This window comes from Schistocerca serialis, chromosome 2, assembly GCF_023864345.2.
Source record: "Schistocerca serialis cubense isolate TAMUIC-IGC-003099 chromosome 2, iqSchSeri2.2, whole genome shotgun sequence".
In the NCBI taxonomy this organism is placed as follows: Eukaryota; Metazoa; Arthropoda; class Insecta; order Orthoptera; family Acrididae; genus Schistocerca; species Schistocerca serialis.
In genome coordinates this window covers 443,969,127-443,994,403 of record NC_064639.1, presented here as the reverse complement: position 1 = coordinate 443,994,403, position 25,277 = coordinate 443,969,127, and the positions used below count along the sequence as shown (strand labels likewise).

At 42.8% G+C, this 25,277-nt stretch overlaps 1 protein-coding gene across 1 annotated transcript in view; it reads right to left on the bottom strand.

Moving 5' to 3' along the window:
- Positions 1-25,277, bottom strand: part of LOC126456053 (venom serine carboxypeptidase-like) — an 80,914-nt gene that overhangs the window by 14,218 nt on the left and 41,419 nt on the right. Inside the window, exons 5-6 of the mRNA XM_050091807.1 lie at positions 21,369-21,535; positions 14,736-14,915 (exon numbers count right to left, since the gene is read on the bottom strand). Coding sequence (XP_049947764.1) covers positions 14,736-14,915; positions 21,369-21,535 — 347 coding nt within the window. The remainder of the gene's footprint in view (positions 1-14,735; positions 14,916-21,368; positions 21,536-25,277) is intronic.

Here is a 25,277-nt window from a genome sequence, read left to right as displayed (position 1 = left end):
ATTCGTGCCAGGGACCAGGCGCTCCTTCCCACTCCAGAAAGCCGTGCGTTAGACCGCACGGCCAACCAGGAGGGCTGACCTGATACTTTACTCTACAGCTCTTTCGCAGTTCGAGCCCGCCAAAACTGGCCAATTCTGAGTTCGCATACTTTACTTCTCCAATTCGAAAACTCCTAACAGATTTATTCTGGAAGGTTCTGCGTCAAGTTATGGAAGACTGCGAACGCCGACCTACCACAGCATCTCGCTCCAAAAACTTCTGATTACCTCCCTGTGGCGGATCGCCGATACCAAACATTACAAGCCCCGTCCTCTCTAAAGTCGTCCCACGGAAACTCTCCGTAACTCTCTTTTCTCAAGGGGTAGGCTTGTGGATTGTATCCGTGGTCTAGCGGTCGCGTCTTTCATTAGTAATCAAAATGTTATCGGTCCCGGGTTCATATTTTGATTAATAATTAGCATTGGCGGCCGATAAGGTCTGGCGTAAGAAGTCACCCTCATTCTGCCAAGAGCCTTCTCAAAGAGGTCAGAGGAGCGGACAGAGGCTTAGGGCACTCTCTTGTTCTAGGGGTGGGAAACTGCCCCAAAGGGTGGAAGAATCAGCAATGATCAAGGGCATGAGGAAGCAGAAGGCAATGGAAACAACTGCATTAAAGAAACGTAACGCGTATCAACGGGACATGTGGCCTGTAATTGAAAAAGTGTCATGATGATCTGTTCGTTGCCAAAAAATTCCGGAATAGTCCCCCATTCTGATCTCCCGGAGGTGACTGCCAAGGGGCACGTGACCATGAGAAAAAGGTTGAATAACCAACGAAAGGATAACGTTTTACGAATCGGAGCTTGGAATGTAAGATGCTTGAACGTGGTAGGGAAACCAGAAAATCTGAAAAGGGAAATGCAAAGGCTGAATCTAAATATAGAAGGGATCAGTGCAGTGAAATGGAAAGAAGACAAGGATTTCTGGTCGGATGAGTATAGGGTAATATCAACAGCAGCAGAAAATGGTATAACGAGAGTAGGATTCGTTACGAATATGATGGGAGGGCAGAGAGTGTGTTACTGTGAACAGTTCAGTGATAGGTTTCTTCTTAACAGAAGTGACAGCAAACCAACACCGACAATGATAGTTCAAGCGTACATGCCGACGTCATAATCTCAAGATGAAGAGACAAAGGAAATATATGAGGATATTGAAAGGATAATAGAGTACGTAAAGGGCGATGAAAATCTAACAGTCATGGAAGACTGGAATGCAGTTGTAGGGGAAGGAGCAGAAGAAAAGTTTACAGGAGAATATGGGCTTGGGAGATGGAATGAGAGAGGAGAAAGACTAATTGAGTTCGGTAATAAATTTCAGCTAATAATACGGAATACTGTGTTAAAAAATCATAAGAGCAGGAGGTACACTTGGAAACGGCCGGGTGATACGGAAAGATTTTAGTTATATTACATCATGGTCAGACAGAGATTCCGAAATCAGATACTGGATTGTAAGGCGTACCCTGGAGCAGATATAGACTCAGATCACAATTTAGTGGTGATGAAGAGCAGGCTGAAGTTTAAGTCAGGAAGAGTACACACAAAGAAGTGGGATACGGAAGCACTAAGGAATGACGAGTTTCACTTAAGGTTCCCTAAGGCTAACTTAGAATAACTTAATAGAATAACTTAATAGACAGAAGAAAAGAATAACTTAATAGAATAAAGAATAACTTAATAGACAGTACAGTTGAAGAGGAATGGACATCTCTAAAGAGGGCCATCACAGATGTTGGAAAGTAAAACATAGATACAAAGAAGGCAACTGTGAAGAAACCGTGGGTAACGGAAGAAATACTTCAGTTGATCGATGAAAGGAGTAAGCACAAACATGTTACGGGAAACTCAGGAATAAAGAGATACAATGAGGAATGAAATAAATAGGACGTACAGAGAAGCTAATGCGAAATGGCTGCATGAAAAATGTGAAGAAATCGAAAAAGATATGATTGTCGGAAGGAGAGACTTAGCGTACAGGAAAGTCAAAACAACCTTCGACGACATTAAAAGAAGGGTGCAATGGGAATTCCATTGTTAAATGCAGAGGAGAGAGATGATAAGTGGAAAGAATACACTGGAAGCCTGTATGACGGAGAAGAGTTGTCTGATGTGATAGGAGAAGCAACAGGAGTCAATTTAGAAGAGATAGAGAATCCAGTATTAGAATCAGATTTTCAAGGAGCTTTGGAGGAATTGACAGAGCACTGAAAGACCTGAGTCGAAACAAGGCCCCGGGAGTAGACAACATTCCATTAGAACTACTGACAGTCTTGGGAGAGCCATTCCTGACAAAACTCTACCATCTGGTGAGCAAGATGTATGAGACAGGCGAAATACCCTCAGACTTCAAGAAGAATATAATAATACCAATCCCAAAGAAAGCAGGTGTTGACAGATGTGAAAATTACCGAACAATCAGTTTAATAAACCACAGCTGCAAAATACTAACACGAATTCTTTACAGACTAATGGAAAAACTAGTAGAAGCCGACCTCGGGGAAGATCAGTTTGGATTCCGTAGAAATACTAGAACACGTGAGACAATACTGACCTTACGACTTATCTTAGAAGGAAGATTAAGGAAAGGCAAACCTACGTTTCTAGCATTTGTAGACTTAGAGAAAGCTTTTGACAATGTTGATTGGAATACTCTCTTTCAAATTCTAAAGGTGGCAGGGGTAAAATACAGGGAGCGAAAGGCTATTTACAATTTGTACAGAAAGCAGATGGCAGTTATAAGAGTCGAGGGACATGAAAGGGAAGCAGTGGTTGGGAAGGGAGTAAGACAGGGTTGTAGCCTCTCCCCGGTGTTATTCAATCTGTATATTGAGCAAGCAGTAAAGGAAACAAAAGAAAAATTCGGAGTAGGTATTAAAATCCATGGAGAAGAAATAAAAACTTTGAGGTTCGCCGATGACATTGTAATTCTGTCAGAGACAGCAAAGGACTTGGAAGAGCAGTTGAACGGAATGGACAGTGTCTTGAAGGGAGGATATAAGATGAACATCAACTAAAGCAAAACTAGGATAATGGAATGTAGTCGAATTAAGTCGGGTGATGCTGAGGGAATTAGATTAGGAAATGAGACACTTAAAGTAGTAAAGGAGTTTTGCTATTTGGAGAGGAAAACAACTGATGATGGTCGAAGTAGAGAGGATATAAAATGTAGAATGGCAATGGCAAGGAAAGCGTTTCTGAAGAAGAGAAATTTGTTAACATCGAGTATAGATTTAAGTGTCATGAAGTCATTTCTGAAAGTATTTGTATGGAGTGTAGCCATGTATGGAAGTGAAATATGGACGGTAAATAGTTTGGACAAGAAGAGAATAGAAGCTTTCGAAATGTGGTGCTACAGAAGAATGCTGAAGATTAGATGGGTAGATCACATAACTAATGAGGAAGTATTGAATAGGATTGGGGAGAAGAGAAGCTTGTGGCACAACTTGACCAGTAGAAGGGATCGGTTGGTTGAACATGTTCTGAGGCATCAAGGGATCACCAATTTAGTATTGGAGGGCAGTGTGGAGGGTAAAAATCGTAGGGGGAGACCAAGAGATGAATACACTAAGCAGATTCAGAAGGATGTAGGTTGCAGTAGGTACTGGGAGATGAAGAAGCTTGCACAGGATAGAGTAGCATGGAGAGCTGCATCAAACCAGTCGCAGGACTGAAGACCACAACAACAATAATTGGAGGAATTAAGATCAAATAAGGCAGAAGGGACAGGTGATATTCAATCAGAATTTCTACAATCATTGGGGGAAGTGGCAACAAACCGACTATTCACGTTGGTGTGTAGAATGTATGAGTCTGGCGACATATCACCTGACTTTCGGAAAAACATCATCCGAAGAATTCCGAAGACTGCAACAGCTGACAGGTGCGAGAATTGTCGAACAATCGGCTTAACAGCTCATGCATCCAAGATGCCGACAAGAATAATATACAGAAGAATGGAGCAGAAAATCGAGGATTAGCCAGATGACAATCAGTTTGGCTTTAGAAAAGGTAAAGGGACGAGAGAAGCAATTCTGACATGTTGCGTTTGAGAATGGAAGCGAAACTAAAGAAAAATCTAGATACGTTCATAATGATTTGACCACCTGGAAAAAGCGTTCGACAATGCAAAATGGTGCAAGATGTTCGAAATTCTGACAAGAATAGGGGTAAGCTACAAGGAGAGAAGGGTAATGTACAGCATGCAGAAGAGCCAAGAGACGACCAAGAACGAAGGACACGGACTAAAAAGGGTGTAAGACAAGGATGTAGTCTTTCGCCCCTACTGTTCAATTTGTGTACCGAAGGAGCAAATATGAAAATAACAGCAATGTTCATCAGTTGAATTAAAATTCAAGGTGAAAGATATAATGATACGATTCGCTGAGGACATTGCTATCTTGAGAGAAAGTGAAGAAGAATTATATGATCTGCTGAATGGAATGAACAATCTAATGAGTACACAATATGGATTTAAAGTAAAAAAATAATCTATGATGGACGGTGCAAAGACATATAAAGCGGACTAGTACCGGCAAAAAGAGCATTCCTGACCAAGAGAAATCTACTAATATCAAACAAGGCCTTAATTTGATGCAGAAATTTCTGATAATGTACGTTTGGAACGCAGCATTGTATGGGAGTTAAAGATGGGCTGTGGGAAAACCGGAACAGAAGAGAATCGAATCATTTGAGATGTGGTGCTACAAACGAATGTTGAAAATTAGGTGGACTGATGAGGTAAGGAATGAGGAGGTTCTGTGCCAAATCGGAGAGGAAAGCAATATGTGGAAAACACTGATAAGGAGAATGGACAGGGTGATAGGACATCTGTTAAGACGTGAGGGAATGACTTCCATGGAACCAGAGGGAACTGTAGAGGGTAAAAACTGTATTAAAAAAAAAGGTTTGAGGCGCCAGCATCCCGGCAGCACGAGGCAAAAGCCTCGCCTGTGGAGGTGTCCAAGCAGTGAGATATTACCTTACAGGACACGCCATTTTCGTGAGTTCCGTGGTTCCTTCAACGAAAAATCAGTGTTTACATTCGCCGCTGCGGCGAGGGCTTAGAGGAGGCCTGTGGAGCGGTGAGGGGGTGGAATGGCGGGGGGAACGGGGTGAGGTCTGTGAACTCAGCAGGGAACTCTGGGAACAGATAATTTAAGCGGTGTGCAAATACTCCTAAGAGCCATAGTATTCAGCGCGTTTAGATGTTCCGCCGGAAGTAGTAAGTTTCATAATTCTGTAGCTCTATTGGTGTGTCACCTTGTAATTTGAGAGTTCCATGGCGATTAGCCTACTGAACAAGCTTGTTAGGTTGGTACGTCTTTGGATAAAACTACGGAACAAATTAGGGATTAGGGGCGGTTTTGGTGTTGAGGACGACAGTGGGACATATCAGGCGACGGCACTTTAGCGGCTCGATTTCAGCTCGTAGCCAATAGGACGATCATCGGCAGTATTGCTCTAGCAGCGCGGGTTTCAAAAGTAAAACGAGGATAACTGAACGTACTCGAATTAAAACAAGCGAATCTGAGGGAAATAGATTACAAAATGAGACACTAAAAGTAGTCGACTAGTTTTCCTGTTGGCACTGCAAAACAATTGTAAGTATAGAAAGAATATAAAATGCAGACCGGCAACAGGAAGAAAAGTGCTCCTGAAAAAAGAATTTTTTAAACATCGAATATAAATTTAAGGCGTTAGGAATTCTTTTCTGAAAGTATTTGTCTGGAGTGGAAGGGAAATTTCGAGGACGTACATCTTCCACAAGAACAAGATAGAAGCTTTTGTAATGTGGTGCTATAGAGGAATGCTGACGATTAGATGGGTAGATCTAATAACTAATAAAGAGGTACTGAACTAAATCAGGCAGAAACGAAATTTACGGCAATAAAGAAAAGATCGTTTGATAGAACACAAGCTGGGGCATCATCGAATTCTCTCTTTGGTAATGGTGGGAAATGTCGTAGGTAAAAACAATGGAGGGAGATCAAGACTTTACTAAAGTACGCATGTTTGAATGGATTTAGGTTCCAGTAGCTATGGAGAGAGAAACAGGTTTCCGAAGGGTAGCCTAGCGTGGAGAGCTGCATCAAACCTGCCTTAGTACTGGAGACCACAACAATAATTAGTGTTAAACCTGGAACTAAAGACACCTTTATATAGTTCAGAGAAATGCAGGAAGACCTGCAGAAGACCGACGATTGGATCAGGGACTGGTAGTTGACCCTCAGTGTAAATAAATATGAGGAAGAGCGCAGTGAAAAACCGAAGTACCCGTCACTTTCCGGGTTTGTAACTGTCACTTAATCACTGGATAGAGTAACACTGTAAAATATCAATGAGTAGCCTTCTGGAACGATCTAAACTGCAGCTGCCACCAAACCCACGTACCAGGCTGAGCTTTATTGGTAGAATCAGTCCTCGACAGGAATCCCTTGTAAAATATTCCTCTGCCTGGGGCTTTTACCAGATGGGATACAGAAGATTCAAAGCAGATCGCCACGTTTCGTCAGGGATCCCTTTAATGAGAGCGAGCGTGCTACGGAGACGCGCATCAGACTTCGGTACTACACGCTACGAGGAAATGCGCGTCAGGGAGCGATTTACAGTAGAAATTCCGACAGCACTCATTCCGAGATGAGTCAGGCAAGATTTTACTTCCTCCCACGTACATCGTTGGAAAATTAGAAATGTTAGAGCTCACATGGAGACTTGCCAATAATCGTTCTTCACGCACACCATTCGCAATGGAATAGGACAAGAAGGGAAATGATAGTATCAGAATTACTCCCCACCGCACACCATAAGATGGCTTGCTGTGATAGATATAAAAGTCTGGTATCGAGATTATGTCACTTTAATACAGATATGTTATTTTTCGTAGTCCATAGTGTGTCGGTATTCGGAAAAACTGATCTCTAAAATGAGTAAACGGTACACCAAGCAAAGTGGCGTATCTCCTTGTTGGGACTTAACAAAGGCTTTTCATTTTAGTGTCCTTTTAGAAGAGAATTATTTTGCAGTTTCGGAGTAATGCGAATGGATATATTCGTCACACGTTAACTGAACTTCATCGTAGCTTTATTGGTAGATAAAACTGGTGTCTTTGAATGTTCCCATAATCTGAAGATATACCCTGCTGAATCACCAACTATCTCCTCCGAATGCGAAAATATTTTGTTGACACTGACCTACATAGGGAGAAACTCTCATCACAAAAAAAAGCTCACACGGAAAAATATAGATGTGCTTTTTCCGCACGCTCTTCGATAATGGAATAATACAGAATTAATGCGAAGGTTATTCGATTAACCCTCCGCCGGGCACTTAAGTGTGATTTTCGGAGTATCGATGCAGATGTGGATGTGGATATAGATGGCTAGAAGGAAGGAACCTTCCTGGAACGTTTCAGTTGGCATCACAAAAACCGCAAAGGAAACAAACGTTTGTGACTATAGAGCAATTATTGACATCATAATCCTTTATATTATAGACATTATCCTAATAACCAACTTAGAAAAATAGTTACAAATCAAAATATTCCACCGCACTAACTTGTACTTTAGTCGTATTATTTAAATCGTACTGGGAAATGCAGTAGGGAAGTTAGCATGACGTATAAATAATTATGGCTGACGCTCAAGTCTCCAGTCAGAGCTGCATCCATTGGCACAAATGTTTTGGTACCATAAGCAGCCCGTAACTGTGAAACTATTACGTCTTTGCTGAATTGTTGTCACTTATAACTGTGCTAGAATAGACATGCTGCATGCTGCAACTGATACGAAAGATAGAAGTATATGGCACATTATTGTTCAATATAGTGCTGAAGAAAATTTATGCAATAATTTTTACCACCAGTATTTGGATTATGGTGTACGAAAGATATATTTACTTATGGAGGGAAGGGAGATTTATTAGCATGTATACATTGCTAAAGTACCAGTAACGCACGGAAACCTCCGACTTTGAAATCTACTTCCCGTTAGAGTTCTAAGTTCTGAAGTATGCAAGCAATCAGCGATACACTACCAGCACTTAATTCACACAGCGCTCTTAATTGTCATAAATTGTCACCATGATACCAAATATTTTTGTTTTCACACTTCTTGTGAACGCAGGTCTCAAACCCTTCCATCCATGTATAGCGCTTCAGATAAAATTCGTAACCACATGAATACTTCTGTGTTGCATCGTGCAGTGGTTTACGCAGTCCGATTTAAAGTAGTTGTCATTTTACAGCGAGTTGGATGGAATGCCCCGGCCAACAGTTCCTCAACTGGAGTGTGGTATTGTCGGCTACCACCGCGTTGTCCCTTCCTCTGCACAAATCATTCTACCTAACAGCTCCCGACCAGAAAACATTTCCTCCTGCGAAAACTTCCCGTTTTTTTTTAAGTAACTTCGCCCTTAATTAAAATTATGACTTTTTACATACTTAGATACACTATAAAGATCTATAACATATGTATACTTCAGAGCGTTGTTATTTTTGTATGAGGTATAGACTCGAAACCTCATGCTTTCTACCTGCTAAATATTGACAAAATGACAAAATTTCAAAGAAAACACTGTTTTACTAATCACACACACACACACACACACACACACACACACACACACACACACAGTAAACGCAGAGCGATACACAACTTTCCAGAGACCCTTACCGAGCAAAGGAAAGCAATATCACTGAGTTCAACAGTTCTCGACACGTGACGTAATGAGTTTGAAGCTGTTTTCCAGACACGAAATTTAAACCATTTCCAAAAACATGACATAAATCTAGCCATAATAAAAGATAATAAAAGATTTGACATACTTAGCGACCATACAGATATCCATACCATGCATGAATTTCAGATTTCTTCTCTCTGTTTCAGACGATAGAGACAGCCTGACAAAAATAGTGAAGCACCCAGGAGACATGGAACTACTAAGGCATGCTCAAGAGTAATGCCTCCGAATTTTTTGTGTGAAAACTCTTAAATATTTTAAAATAAAATCTTTATTAACAATCTACAGCTTTATTCTTCTCGTCTATATATTTATTTCTCAGCATCGTCGCCATGGCAACGAACACATGTCTCCCAACGAAAGACCAGTTTTTTTATACTGTCAAGATAAAATGTTTGAATGTGTTGATGGAACCACAACCTCACCTTTGCTTGCACCGCTTCATCAGTATCAAAGTGCAGACTTTTTTTTTCTTTATTGTGATTACATTCCCCTGCCCCATATTGGTCAGCGGCACAACACACCGCTCTTCAGCCAAGTGACATGACAGCTAATAAAAGAAGAAAATTCTACATATAAAGGCGATAAAAAGGCGACCTAAAAATAAAGTAAAGGGAGATAATGGAGGTAAAAATACACTGACATGGAGACGTTCATGGGGGGACAGTTAAAAAAGTCGACATAAAGTTAAAAAACACAGTTGGCGATTCGTAGAGCACAAAAGGGCACTGAAGTCACCAGCACAGGTTAAAAGTTTGCGACAGTATTAAAAACACTCCAGAACAAGACATTTTAAAACTACTTGAAGAGACGAAGCACACACGACGAAGAATAAAACTACTAGGAGGGACCCACCGATGGAGAGGCCTGAAGGATGGAAAAGGAGGGAAGAGCAAGGTGCAGCAGGGGAAAAGAGCAGACCTAGAAGGTGTCTTTTATGGTCTGGAAACAGATTAAAATCGGATGGGCCCAAGTCAGGACTGCATAGAGGATGATCGATGACAGTTAACCCAGTGCTTCAGATTGGTGTAGATATCGCAACTCCCGCGTTTGGCCTGGCGTTGTCATGCTGAAAGAGAGGTTGCTCCGTGTGTGGACGAACTTTTCGAATTCGAAACTCGATTAAAGCACGTTGTTTCTAGCGCACCGACATGAACATTACACACAGCCATCTTGCTACAATTTGGAGCCCTCTAGCAGTATAAGGCTGCTACTTGCGTTAGCGAAGAGGGAATGTCGACCGAGTAATATGCAAGACATATGATACCTCAACCGATATCGAGAGCAGAATAAAAAATTCACAGGCATTACTTTAAAGCACGCTCATTCATGCACACATACAACCCATTGGTTGGTATGTAAATTATGAGAGTTGAAATTCTTTGTGAAGGGTAAAACAGCCACCAGGGTGCATTAGTGCTGTTCGTGTTTAGTGTTGTTACAGGCCTGGTACGGTACATAAGAGGCGCGAATACCATCACATGACCCTCCCTCTCCCCCCCCCCCCCTTGTCTTCTTCCTCCTCTTCCCCTGCCGCCCCTCTTCTTTTTCCTTCCTCCCCATTCCCCCAGGCTTCCAGCTCCTTTCCTTCTCCTCTCCCCTGCCCCCCTCCTCCCCACTCCAGGCTTCCCCTGCTGTCACTCCCCCTCCCATCTCTTTCCTCCCCTAGCCTTCAACCAGTGGTAGGGCCCCACCATTCGGTGAAATGATTTTTCAACGTTTATAATTTTTGTTGTGGTGTCTGTGTTTTTCCAGTGATGCGTGTAGTGCTTTGTTTCATCACTGCCAACAGTGCCACCAGTACACCTCATTGTGTTGCTGCAGTGGTGTTTCTTTGTTTTCTCTTCAACCTAAAGTGATCACTCTCCACATGTGTGTGTGTCTCTCATCTACGTGTTTGTAATCTACCTTTTTACAATCATCTGTTTTTATTCTCCTTTTTTTCACCAATTTTTGCCATATGTTCTTTTCCTCATGTGCATATGTTTTAGTACCTCTCTTGGCTGAAGAGCAGCATATTGTGCCACTGCCAACCTGAACCAATTTGGGGAATGAAATTACAATAAAGAAAAAAAAAATCACATGAGCGATCACTGTGACGAATACGAGGATATTGTGTTCTCATGGCTGGTATCGTAATCAGCCCTTGACTTTCTTTGTAAGGGTCCGTATTGTGGGTCACCATTTGGTCGAAACGTACAATGTCCAGATCTATGGGGCATTTGGATCAGACAGTTACCCGAAATTGGACTGTATGGGAACATGATAGCAGCCATTCTCGTCTACTGTGTTCTGATCGACCATGTCTGGCTACCACATGGGAGGACCACCATTATGTTTACAAAGCACATCGTAACCCCTTTGCATCCTCCGAATGCACGACTGATGGGAGACTAACAGCAGCCAGACTAGGAATTACTGTCACAAGTGTAGGCGGCCATTACTACCGCAACAGAAACTGCTGCATTTGGAGTGGAGCAATGACTGGAAATCATAGACGGTTGATAAATGGCATAGCACTGTGTTCTAGATCAGCATCGTCAGCGAGTATGGTGGCGACCTGGAGTGAGGTTCCAGTCTTCCAATTTTATAGAGAGACAGATTGGTGTTACTCCTGGCGATATGAATGACTTCAGATCAAAGTTTGTGGTGATTGAGGGATCTCTGAGACCACAGTGGTACATCATGAATATCCTGCATCATTACGCATTACCTCTCTAGCGACAGTATTGTGTTGCTATTTTTCAATAGGGCAATGATTGTCCACACATGGCACGTACGTCAATGAATTGTCTGCCTAGTGTTGAAGTACTCTCACGGCCAAAGACATACCAGATGTATCAAGAACACGTATGGAACTAGCTCGGATGTCAACTCGGTTGCAGAACAAGTAACCAGGATATCAAGGACCAGTTACAACAATTGTGAGCCAGTTTGCCTCACAAGAGGGTGCAACGGCTTATGACAGCCTTATCAATCGAATCCAGGCCAGATGTGGTGCAACATCACACTGATAAGTAGACTCATACGTCTAGTTCTTTGTAAAATTGATTCCATTTTGTAATCACTGAAATAACGTCACATAACCTCCCAGTTTGAGAAATTTCATTTCAAGTTCTTCTCCTCCCTTGGGTGTTTCAATATTTTTATAAGGCAGTGCATTTTCTGTTTCCATGAGGAGCTGTTGTGGTTCCCTACAGATATTAATCCAGCACAACATCGCAACTGTACACCTTAAACGTCAGAATGCAGATAATTTAAAAGAGATAATGTGAATATGGCAGATGAATATCGTGTGGCTTAGATATGAGGAGGTTGAGTGATTACTGGGAGGTGGCTGACGGTGATCACGTGCTAATGTACTGTAAATATCGAACTAAAATTATGCCGTTTCTCTTCGAATATGAGCTGGAATTCGTACAAAAATTACGCTGTTTCTCTTCGGGTGTGTACTAATATTCAAATAAAACAGGATAACATGTTTGTAGTGCTCTCGCCATGGTAACTGGAACCCACAGTCGAGTGCTAAAATGACGGTCAGTAGCGCTACAATTAACTCAAAGAAGGGACACTGTCTGTTTTCGATTGCGCATGCTGCCATGTGACAACATACCTGCCACCATTGTGGATGCCACGTTGCTCGCACCACCAGGTCCTTGGTTTTCTTTGAAAGTATGTGTAAATTATTGTGCAAGGAACATGGTCAGTTCTGTAGATGATTTGCTTCCCAATAGATTTTTGGCGAAGAAACTGAGAATTAAAGGTAGGTAGCCCTAATCCAAATTTAAATCTAACACGGAGAGGTCGTTGAACAAGAAGGACCGATTCGGCTCAGAACGTGTGGGTAGAAGCAGGTGGATGCCCCTTTCAAGTTCCTCTAATATTTTGCCTGTGTAGACCCTAGGAAAATGTAAAACCATGTCTAAAGATTTTACATTAGAGTATGAGGGATGTTTTTGCAGCACTTCGCATATCAGAGTCGACGTGCCGTAGTCAAGTTCATTACACAGCCAATTTGTTGGCTCGGGTACGAATTGTGCTGCTACTGTCTTAATTGTTTTTACTTTGTTTTATTCCTCACAATGTTAAACGATTAATTATAAAATCTGAATCAATTAATTGATACAATTTTATTCATATTCGTAAGTTAATATATTCAATTTAGTTACTATTACTACACTTGTAAGTCAAAAGGCTATAGGTGGTGATAAAAAAGAAGCGGGGATACTAGGAAATTTAGTATGAAAATGTACGAGATAATTGGATCTGCGATTCTGATGTTGAGTTTGAACTTTTGCGGTTTCCATCTTTGTTATTCGGGAATAGTGATCCGTAAGGTACAGGCGAGGTGTAAGATGTAGGACATATTAATGCTGTAATAAAAAACTGCCGGAAATGACAGACATATGTACAATGTAATTGATATTAGTGTATTAGGTGAAGCTAATATCGCAACAGTATTAAGTCGCAACTGTTATGACGCCATAGTGAAACACAATCTGTTTACACTGAGATGAGAAAGGTGACGGGATTGCAATATGCACTGCATTGACGGAGCTGTCTTTTGTGCTCTGGTGAAAAAGCGTCCGATTTGATTATGGCCGCACGATTGGAATTAAAACATCGAACGAGGAATGGTAGTTGGAGCTAGACGGATGGACTTTCCATTTCGGAAATAGTCTGGGAATTCAGTATTCCGAGATCGACAGTGTCAACAATGCGCCGAGTATACCACATTGCAGCCATTACCTCTCAACACGGACAACGCAATGGCCGACGGAGCTCACTTAACGTTAAAGGGCAGTGGCGTTTGTGTAGCGTAGTCAGTGCCAATAGACAACCAACACTGCGAGAAATAACAACAGAAGCCGGCCGGAGTGGCCGAGCGGTTCTAGGCGCCACAGTCTGGGGCCACGCTACCGCTACGGTCGCAGGTTCGAATCCTGCCTCGGGCATGGCTGTGTGTGATGTCCTTAGGTTAGTTAGGTTCAAGTAGTTCTAAGTTCTAGGGGACTGATGACCTCAGAAGTTAAGTCCCATAGTGCTCAGAGCCATTTTTTTAACAACAGAAATCAATGTGGGACGTACGACGACCGTATCCCTTAGGACAGTCTAGCGAAATTTGGCGTTAATGGGCCATGGCAGCAGATGACCTACGCGAGTGCCTTTGCTAACAGCAATACATCGGTTTCAGCGCCCCTCCTGGGCTCGTTACAATATTGGTTGGACCCTAGACGACTGGAAAACCCTGGCCAGTTGAGTCCCTATTTCAGTTGCTAAAAGATGATGGTAGAGTTTCGAGTGTGGCGCAGACCCAACAAAGCCATGGAATCAAGTTGTCAGCAAGGTACTGCGCAACCTGGTGGTGGCTCCTGGTGGGCTGTGTTTACATGGAATGAACTGAGACCTCCTATCATTGACCGTAAATGTTATGTTTGGTTATGTGGAGACCCTTTGCAGCCATTCATAGACTTCATATTCCCAAACAAGGATGGAATTTTTATGATTGACAATGCGTCAAGTCACTGGGTCACGATTGTTCGCGATTAATTTGAAGAACATTCTGAACAATTCGAGCGAATGATTTGGCTCGACATTAGCCCCATCGAATATTTATGGGTCATGATCGAAAGATCAGTTCGTGCACAAAATCGTTCACCGGCAACATTTCCGCAATTATGGACGGCTCTAAAGGCAGCATGGGTTCATGTTTCTGCAGGGGACTTCCAACGATTTAGTGAGTCCATGCCACTTAGAGTTCCTGCTCTAAAAAGGTCAGATACAATATTGGGAGGTATCCCAGGACTTTTGTCACTTCATTGTAAATTGCTGTACGTTAAAACAAAAACGACTCTTGCATGCTGCTTATTTTTTTATTATTATTGTAGCACAATGGCAAAATTTTGCCACTGACGCTGGGTAAAATTTTGTAGTAGTGGAGATGAGAGGCGGCTGACCTGACCGACGCTGGAGAACTCGGCGTCGCCCACGTGTATGGCACGGCGGACGTCGGCGCTCTGCAGAAAGTCGGCGAAGGTGCCGTCGCCGTAAAGCGAGAGCTCGCTCTCCCGCAGCAGGTGGTACAGCGACAGGTGGCGAGAGTTGAGCGACAGCAGCGTCAGCGTCTGCACCCACGTCTGTCACAGAAAAAAATAAAACCGTCTGCTCTTGTCCACTGGCCACCTCAAGAAGTTCTACCTGCCTACTGGAAAGTTACAATACGCAGGAATATTCACAAGTAAGCACACTTGACAAAGAACTAGTCATCCCCAGGAGACACAATACTGGTGTTATGTAACACCACTTCTAGCTATACATCGAAGGAGCAATGACAGAACCAAAAATATGGTTCAAGAGTGGGATTAAAATCCAGGGTGAAAGAATATCAGACGATTTGCTAATGGCATTACTGTTCTCAGTGAAAGTGAAGAAGCGCAGGATCTGCTGAATGTGTTGAACAGTCTAACGAGTACAGAATATGGATTGAAAGTAAACCGAAGAAAGACGAAAGTAATGAGGAGTAGCAGAAATGCGAATAGGGAGGAAAATTGGTCATCACGAAGTAGTTGAAGTTAAGGAATTCTGCAACCTAGGTAGCAAAATAACTCAAAATGGACGGATCAAAGAGGATATAAAAAGTAAACTAGCACAGGCAAAAAGGGCTTTCTTGGCGAAGAGAAGTCCGCTGGTATGAAACATAGGCCTTAATCTGAGGAAGAAATTTCTGAGAATGTGTGGTTGGAGCACAGCATTGTACGGTGGTGAAACATGGACTAAGAGAGAACCAGAAGGAAATCGAAGCATTTGACAATGTTGAAAGTTTGGTGGACTAAAAAGGTAATAAATAAGGAGGTTCTGCATAGAATGGTGGGGAAAGGAATACATGGAAAGCATTGATAAGAAGTAGGGGCAGGATTTTTTGAAATTTGTGGTAAGTTTCTATGAGACCAAACTGCTGAGGTCATCGAGGCTTACACGCTACTTAATCTAACTTAAACTAACTTATGCTAAGGACAACACACACACACCCATGCCCGAGGGAGGACTCGAACCTCCGACAGGGGAACCGCGCGAACCGTGGCATGGTGCCTGAGAACTCGCGGCTACCCCGCGCGGCTAGCGGCAGGATGATAGGACATCTGTTAAGACATCACGGAATAACTTCAATGGTACTAGATACAGATGTAGAGGGAGACATAGATTGGAATACGTCCAGCAAATAATTGAGGTCGTAGGTTGCAAATCTCGTTCTGAGATGGAATTCGTGGAGGGCCGCCTCAAACCACTCACAAGACTAATGACTCTACAAAAGAAAAAAAGAAAAGCCTTTACAATAGCCGCGAGTCCACAAGTTTGTTAAGGTCTGGCATATACCGTAGATCTACCAAACTGCGGCGCTGTCGATTGCATAGTTTCATCTGTTGTTCCCAATAGCCTCTGCCATTAATGATCCTGATGTCGAAGGGACGTTAACATCGTGAAATTCTTTTTTTCCCAATAGTCCAAGGCATTTTAAATGTGACTATAAACCGCATGATTTATCGAGCCAGTCGTTGTGCAATACACTTAGTGTTCATCAAACTAGGGTCCGCACCCGGTAGCTGAGTGATCAGCGCGACAAAATGTCAGTCGTAAGGGACCGGGTTCGATTCCCGGCTGGGTCGGAGATTTTCTCCGCTCAGGGACTGGGTGTTGTGTTGTCCTCATCACCATCATTTCATCCCCATCGACGCGCAAGTCGCCAAACTGGCGTCAAATCGAAAGACTTGCACCTGGCGAACGGTCTACCTGACGGGACGCCCTAGTCACACGAAATTTATTTATCAAACTAGGAACGCTTGTGTACAATCCTCTGACATCAAATAATGTCATCCTGGAAGACTGGATTGTCTACAGCATACTCACCATGAAGATGTGGAAGAACCGCACAATATTGATCATGTTCATGTTCACGGTAATCTGAACGAGTGCACCCAAATAATTATACGAAAAACACCTCAAAACAACACTGAACCACCCACAGCCTGAACAACGCCCTTCATACACTGTGAGTTAAACGCTTCTTAGAGTCATCGGTACATTCGACACCTTGCGTCATTTGAAAAGATGCAAAATCGTGGTTCGTCAGACAACATCTGCAGTCAGCTACTTCCCAGTTTCGACGTTGCTTGGCTGAATGAACAGGCGTCACATTATGTGTCGCTCTGGTCAATAGCCTTTTCGCGAGGTACCAAACTCCAAAAGTTCATTTCTTCCCAGTATTCACTGGGAAACCGATTGAGATGGACCTTCATTCACTGAAAACAGCTATTCCCGTCACGTTTGAAACCTACTGTTATTCGCAAGGTGTGACTCTCTTCTCCAATCACTGGGTTGGGATCTTTGTACGACCACTCCTCTTATGCACTGCTGCATGATTGCGAGTGGTACATCATTCCTTGTAGACATGTTGAACGGTTCACGTAGATACACCATCATGATAGGCAACTTTCCTCACAGCGTGGTCAGGGGCACATCAAAACACGATAGCTACTTTCAGCCACACTGTCACGTCTGCACGTCGACACATCTTGCTGCGGAGATCCCATACAATACACTCGTACACACTTCTCCTCTGCCTTGACGCGTCAGCGGCGGAGAATCACATCACTACCTAGCAGCTGTACACCAACTACAGCGCCACAAAGCGACCAGTATGTTATTTTAAGAGGGCGACTAATATTGTGCATTGAGCTTAATTCAATGAGAACTATCGGTTACGTAGCGCAGAATAGGATCTCGTCAACATGGCGTATGTTTCGCTTTGACGTGTCATGTGACTGGGTTGTAGCAAGCCCTTACAAAGGTCTTACTGTAGGAAGAGCAAGCAGTGCGGTTTCAGTGCGCGCCCAACGACTGGCATTCTCCATTTACATTGTAGCGCGAGCAGAGGGCCTTTCTTACGAATACTTCGATTATGAAAGAGACCACAGCCACCAGAGTTAAGTCTAAGACCGTACTGATGACAGTGGTCGCTGTCAACTACAGCGAATTTTACGAGGCTCGTTCAGTAAATAATGCCCTGTAGTTTTTTCTCAGAACATATTTATTTATTCTTGAGAGTTATAATTTGGTGCCAACACCAGTCAACATTTCTTTTAACGTGCATTATCATTCTAGATAGTCCTCATCACGTTCTATGCTCTTACGTCATTGTTGTGCAAGAGCGAGAATTTCCTATTGGTATAAGCTCTTGTCGTGTTCTCGTAGTCATGCTTCCATCGCATGAGCTACTTGCTCGTCATCCTCAACGTACGTCCCACATAGAAAGTCCCTAAGTGTCCCAGACAGATAGATATCTGAGTGCGCCTGATCTGGGCTACACTAGGGATGGGGCAATGATGGCCAGCTCAGTTTGGTGATGTGTTCCCGAGTTCTGAGACTTGTGTTTGGGTATGCATTGCCGTGTTGGACCAAGGTTTGTTTCGGATTTTGTCTGACTGAACACATCGAAAACGGTTCTTGAGCTTGTTCAAAGTCTTCACATGTGCCTCTGAATAAAGGATTGGTCCTTTTGGCAACGTCTCGACAAGAATGACACCATCACTATTCCAAAAGACCGTCAACGTCACTTTGCCAGCAGAGAAGGATGCTTTGAATTTCTTCTGTTTTGGTGACTACAGTTACAGCCCTTTTGTTTCTTGGTCAAAATGATGTACCTTAGTGTCGTCACCTGCAACGATACGTGACAGAAAGGCCTAAAAATTCTCCAACCGTTCAGACGAAATGGTTCGTCTTTGCAACTTGTGGTCTGTGGTGAGCATTCGTGGAATCCAACTTGAGCACACCTTTGCGTAAAGAGACTCAATCAACGCATACCCATTGCTCAACCATAGCTGCAGAGTCAGTTGTCATACTAGATGCGCAGGCCTGCAGGAATAATGGTATCCGTCCAACTGAGCGTGTCGGGAACACTGACTGACAGGACGGCCCGAATGTGGCCGATCATGGACCTCAGTGTCTACATTTCCTGACGCCTTGATTCTCTTTATCCATTGCCTAACAGTTCTTCTACGAACTTTCTCATTACTGTACAGAGCATAGAAACTTCTATGGATATTTACCACTGTTTTTTTGTGCAGGTAAGAATTTAATTTCAGCACCTTGGCAGCAACGATTCTCTTGCGTAGACAGCATTTAGATGGCTCACTGCGGCTCTGCCAACTGTCGGAATTTTTCAAAACTTTGCACACGTGCAGAAGAAACATCAAATTTGAAGTATCAAAAATAACGTTTTCCTACACATATCAATGACTCGAAAGCAAATTGGCGTATTATTTATCAAACGACTCCCGTAACAGTGGATTCACCGGTCACAGTGCAGAAATCCAGTTCAGTCTTGGACAACAAAAACAAATGAGCAGTCACATCATCGTGAACTATGAACCTGCTGAGAATATCGGTGTAACAAGTGAGCGAGATGCGAGACCAGCTTTGATTAATCTCCGCATGTTGTGGGTCTGTGATAGATTGGTTAGAGGTAAAAATGGTTCCTCACTCGGCTCTTGCTTCAATGGCACACGGGGCTCCACACTTTGCACAACAGCTCCATAGCACACTCACGAAATACGATAATAATAATTTTATAATTATTACATCCTCACTTTCCCAACTATCCATCAGGACCGATGAAGATCTATTTTCACTCCTCGTATCAACTACATGCTTTTGCATAGTAAATGAACAGTTAGTCGGTCCCCTTTGAAAGCGCTTTGCCAAAAGACATCACTTGACATATGACGCTAATCCTAGGAGGCGGTCATAAAGTGATATGAGAATTTATTTATTTATTAAATATCGTTTCCCCGAAAGGGAAGCATGAGTTTCCAGTCCATGTCCCATAAACACGATTCCAGGAATTTCACCAGAGGCTTTGCTTTTAATCCATTTTATCTAAAATGTCATCTTAAAGACGATAACATTTATTGCATGCCTACATTGTACCTTGATCAGTTATTCTTGGTGCACACCAAGCAAACTCCCAAAGTAAACGGATCTTTTCAATATATTTGAGTCTTCGTACTGGCTGAACATTGCCAACTGTTTATTTCTTTGTATTGCACTTACTTTTCACCAAACTTTAACGGTTACAGGGACAGCAGTATGAATAACTGACCGATATAGCTTTGTAACATTAACCAGCATGACAATATACGAGGGTTGGAACTTTAATAGTGGCAACTATTTATTTACAGCTCGTACAAAATAAATACGTCTTTCAAAGTTTTAATGAACTACAGAGTAGTAACCAGCATTGTGTATAACCCGTTGCTAGCGATATGGAAGTCATAGGATACTCTTAGCAGTACCAGTTGTGCTGACAGTTCGAGTGGCGCGGTCTATTGCCCGACGAATTTTTTAGCAGTTCTGTAACGAATGCCGTGAAGTGTTTCCTTCAGTTTAGAAATCGAGTTGAACTTACGAGTGCTTAAGTCAGGGGAGTGCAGTAGGTGGTATAGCACTTAGCAGCCCAATGAGTCATACGAATCAGTAACAGTATACACTGTACGTGGTTGAGCATTGTCGTGCAAAATGATGCTCAGGTCCTGCAAAAAGTGTTTTCACTTCTGTCTCTATGCATTTTTGGAACACAACCTGCGACCAGCTTAGAGACAGAAGTGAAAACACTTTTTCCAGGACCTGAGCTTCATTTTGCAGGACAATGCTCAACCACGTACAGTGTATACCGTTACTGATTTGTTTGACTCATGGGGCTGCTAAGTGCTATACCACCTACTGCACTCCCCTGACTTAAGCACTCGTGCGTTCAACTCGATTTCTAAACTGAAGGAAACACTTCGCGGCATTCGCTTCAGAACTGCTACAAATTCGTCGCACAATAGACCGCGCCACTCGAACTGTCAACACATCTGGTACTGCTAAGAGTATCCTACGACTTCCATATAGCTGGCAACGGGTTATATACAAGTCTGGTGACTACTTTGAAGGTCAGTAAAACTTTGAAACGCGTATCTGTTTCGTACGAGCTGTAAATAAATACTTGCCACTATGAACGTTCCAACCCTCGTAATTTGATCCGACCACAGAAGCTACTTTCATGTAGGTATTTCAGCACTTTGGATACGATAGGGTCTGTGGTAGGGACTGTGCAGCAGATCTAGTAGCTCCGGTATTCAACAAGAAAACGTCGGATCGTCAAAACCACTCTGCTGTTACACTTCTTACTGGAAGATATCCTTGCGTTATCTTGCTGTGTAGTGGGATTGCGGCATGAGACAACCGTCTCTGTTTGGGAAGGGCGATACAATTATTTCAGATACTCAGCGAAATCTTTTATCGCCCTGCGTTTTTTTAAGTTAGTTTGTCACCTTCCCTTCGATTTATGCATATGACAGTGTCTTAAATACGCTCTTAAATCAGCTGCTGGTTTTGAGAGCCTCGACGACTCCATCTGAAAGGCTGCCTCGTGTGTGCTATCCCTCGATCGTTTCGCGGAACGCCGACATGACTCGTGTAACGTGAGACGCGTGTAACATTAATAGTCGCAGGGCCGAGCAGAGCAGAGCAGAGGAGGGGAGGGGAGTACTCACGACGTAGGCCTCCTCGAGGTTGCCGGCGCGGATGGCGGCGACCGTGGCCTCCTGCGAGCGGCGCATCTCCTGTCGCACTCGGTGGTCCACCAGGCCCATGGCGTACGACAGCTCGCTGTACGCCTGCATGTGCTCCGGGTCGAAGAAGCCGTTCCCGATCAGCACGCCTGCAACACGTTGCTGTGCTCAGTACGGACCACTAGCTGTAGAGTACAAGGAGTTGTCCTCTCGTAAGAGAGCTTTACGAACTGGAAATAAAATTGTTGTTTCTTGCGAACTGGTTGGTATACCACGAGACAGGACAGACCACTACATCACATATTATACACAAAAATTTGTGAAAATCGAACACCCAGGAAGAGTGCTCCTACTGGATCCAAATGTGTAGAAAAGTTTTGATTGACACTGAAAAGGGATATCGTAAAAGTAGAACCCAAAGCACCCTGTTCTGACTGGAAAGATCAATGTTATGCCAGTATGAAGCGCTGGAGAGACAATGAACGAACTGTAGACGTGAAAAGAAGTACCATTACGTCTCATCGAGATCAAAATGAGCGCTATGAGCCTGTGACTGATGTGTTGCGGGACACAGTAATGTTGCTTTTATTTATTTTATTTATTTACGCGTCTAGCTGCGGAGGACCAAATTGAGGAACAAATCTCTAAGATCATGGAACTTGTCAATACATGAAATTACAACATAAAACTATTAACAGCTAAATTAAATGTTTATGGAGGCAAAAAAGTCAAGCCATAAGTTTAAGTAAACGCAATCAACAATGTAACATAAGAATCAGCTTAAAAAAATGTAACATAAGAATCAGCTTAATGTTTCGCGGAACTCCTCAACGAAATGGAAGTATTGACCCATGAGGAAACTCCTCAGTTTCGAGTTGAAAGCCGGTGGATTACTGCAAACATTTTCGAACTCTTGTGGTAGCTTACTGAAAATGCATGCAGCAGTATGCTGCACCCCACTCAGACCTAACATCAAAACCATCATCAACACTGTGGATAATGACGACCTTTTGCTATCTGTTGTTAAAGTAAGAGGTGAACCAATTGTGAGCTACTGCCCGTATTCCGTAATAATCTACAAGTCGTTCGTTGTATAAAAAATTCTCGGTGTACTTTCTGGGTACAATATGGAGCATTCGGTGAAATACTTCATCCTTTTCATTAAGAACAATTGAGCACCGTGGTCGTAGAAGGGTAACAACGGGACATGGCACTACAGCTTTGAGGCCGGCATCGTCGTGTTGGATGCTCCAAAGTATTAGCAGACTACTGTTTACAGATGTTTCTTCTTCTTCTTCATTTCAGTCGGTTGCACCCAACAGCTGTCTTCAACAGAAAATGTTGCAGTGCTTTCTTGAACAATACAATCATTTTCAGACGTTTGTGTGGTCCGAAATCTATTATTTGACCCAGTAATAAGACGCATTTCGCTTATGTTAATGTAACTTTCTTTTTGTTATACTTTTAAAATAGCCAACAAGAGAATTATCTGGTATGAAAAGGGTGCCTACGTAACCTAGCATTTTCCTTCTTTACCACCGACTAACGAAACAGATGTTCGGTCCTTGTCTTCTTCCTGGTAATGCTGAAAACATATTTTTCCATGTTTGGTCGGTTTCCAAACTTTCCTTCTCACATCGTTTCCACAAAGAGGTACTCGAGTTGGACTGATAGGAACCCTAAGGTCAAGTGACACAAAACCACTACAGTAAAAGTAAACAGCGTAACCAGAATAAATGTACCGGTATATTAAGAAAAAATACCGCTTCACCGAGTCCACTTGTGAATGAAATGTGGTTCCTTTACACTTTAGACTGAAATCGGAGTGGTTAGTACACCTGTAAATGACACAACCTGGTATTTTTGATCGAAACACTTCCACCTGTAGCCAATGTTTAGGGTAACTGACATAGTGGACGCCGACTTCACGTTTGTGACGCCATGACGGATGCCTTTATTATACGTCCATGGTTGCGATGACCACTTATAGCCCCAAGACGGCTTCTGATTAATCGATGTACGTCATAATTAAATCATGCTGCCAGAGATTGTGCCCATGTCTGCGTTGGTGGTGCCATCGCTCTTGTAGGAACGTAAACAGCCTTCTCAGGGCCGATCGCTCGCTTTCACGCATCATTAAGACTATAGCTGATATTTCGGTTGACGGTGTTCGTGCACGTTATAATTACTACTATTTGTCTAGAGCGCAGTATGTAGAAGGGTGGAAGTGACTCCTCGACGCTGGCAACACACACAGAAATGCGCTGAACTCTTTACTTTCTTACGATACGGACTTGGTCACAATCCCTGGCAGCATAACGCCACGATGGCGCACACAGACCAATCACAAGTTTTTTATGGGCTATAAATGTTTGCCACAACGTCAAACAAAACAGTCAGTTGTTCATGACAAAGCCGAAGGAGGATTTCATCTAAAGTCCGAGATTTTACCCAGATATGACGCGGCTAGTAAGCTCAGAATGTTTTATACAAGAATGCCGTCGCCTCTGTAACAGTAGCTTCATACTGACAATTTTCCTTCATTTAGGTTGCGTAACGACTTGGAATCCACAGCCAGAAATGGGTAAATGGCATAATTAGGCTTAAAATAATAAATGTATTAAAAGCTCCCAATGATGAGTTGTGTAGTTAGTTTCCACACCCGCCCCGATGCCTTCTAAATTACTGCACAATGTCAAGGTACTGTCATTTGTGAAAAGAAATTGAATGGAGTATGGCAATACACAAGGTTTGTGGTCTTTGTTGGGGAGTAAGAGACACTTACGTCATCTGTTGGCATCTTATATAAAAGTTTAGATTTTGCTGCCCTCTGCAGCATGTCTCTGTGATACAACTGTCGTTGCAATTGACGCTGTGAATAAATATGTGAACCGAGTCCACTGTGTTGAATTTCTTTGAAATCCTAGTCATTAGCAACATGTTGATACCGGATCGGACCAGGAACCTTTACTGTGCTGCCGTCTGCAGCACCTGTGTGTGATGTAACTCTAAGTGTAATGGAGGGTCTAAATAAATGAATGAGCTGAGCTTACTGCGTTGAATTCCTCTGATATACGAGTTTGTAGCAATAGTCTGGTGACAATAGATTGGATAGAGTAATTATGCAATCTAGAATCCAACAGTTCAGGTTTATCCTAAGGCAGTTGTGGATCTTTTATCTACTGGTCCATTTCACAGTCTGTCTTGTTACAAGGTAGACACTACAAATCACAGTCTTACATTGCAAGGCGCTCTCTCCTCCTCCTCATCCATACACAGAGACGGACACAAACACACCTACACTCCCACCCACATATACACACACATACATACACACGAACACAAACAAACATTTACACAGTATATGTTCGAAACCAGACCTAATCGAAGATTTTATGAAAGATTTCGTGATCAGCGCATTCTATGAAACAGGTAGAAACTAGTTGTTTCGATTAGTATATACACTGACGGAAAAAATTGCAACACCAAAAAATAATTAGAGTAGAGCATATAAGAATTTTGAACGCAACCACACAAACGTGCTTGCATCCTGTCTTACACGTGCCGGATGTCAGTATGTGGGACAGAATTCCGTGCTTGTTGATCCTGCTCGCTCAATACATGGACAGTTAATGCTGTTTGTGGATGAAGCTGAACTTGTCGTCCGATGATGTGCGATATGTTCTCAATTGGAGACATATGTGGTGATCGAGCAGGCCAACGCAACAAGTCGGCCCTCTGTAGAGCATGTTGAGTTACAACAGCGGTATGTGGGCGAGTGTTATCCTGTTGGAAAATACTCCGTGGAATACTATTCATGAACGGCAGCACAAAAGGTCAAATCACCAGACTGACATACAATTTTGCAGTCATTGTGCGTGGGATAACCAG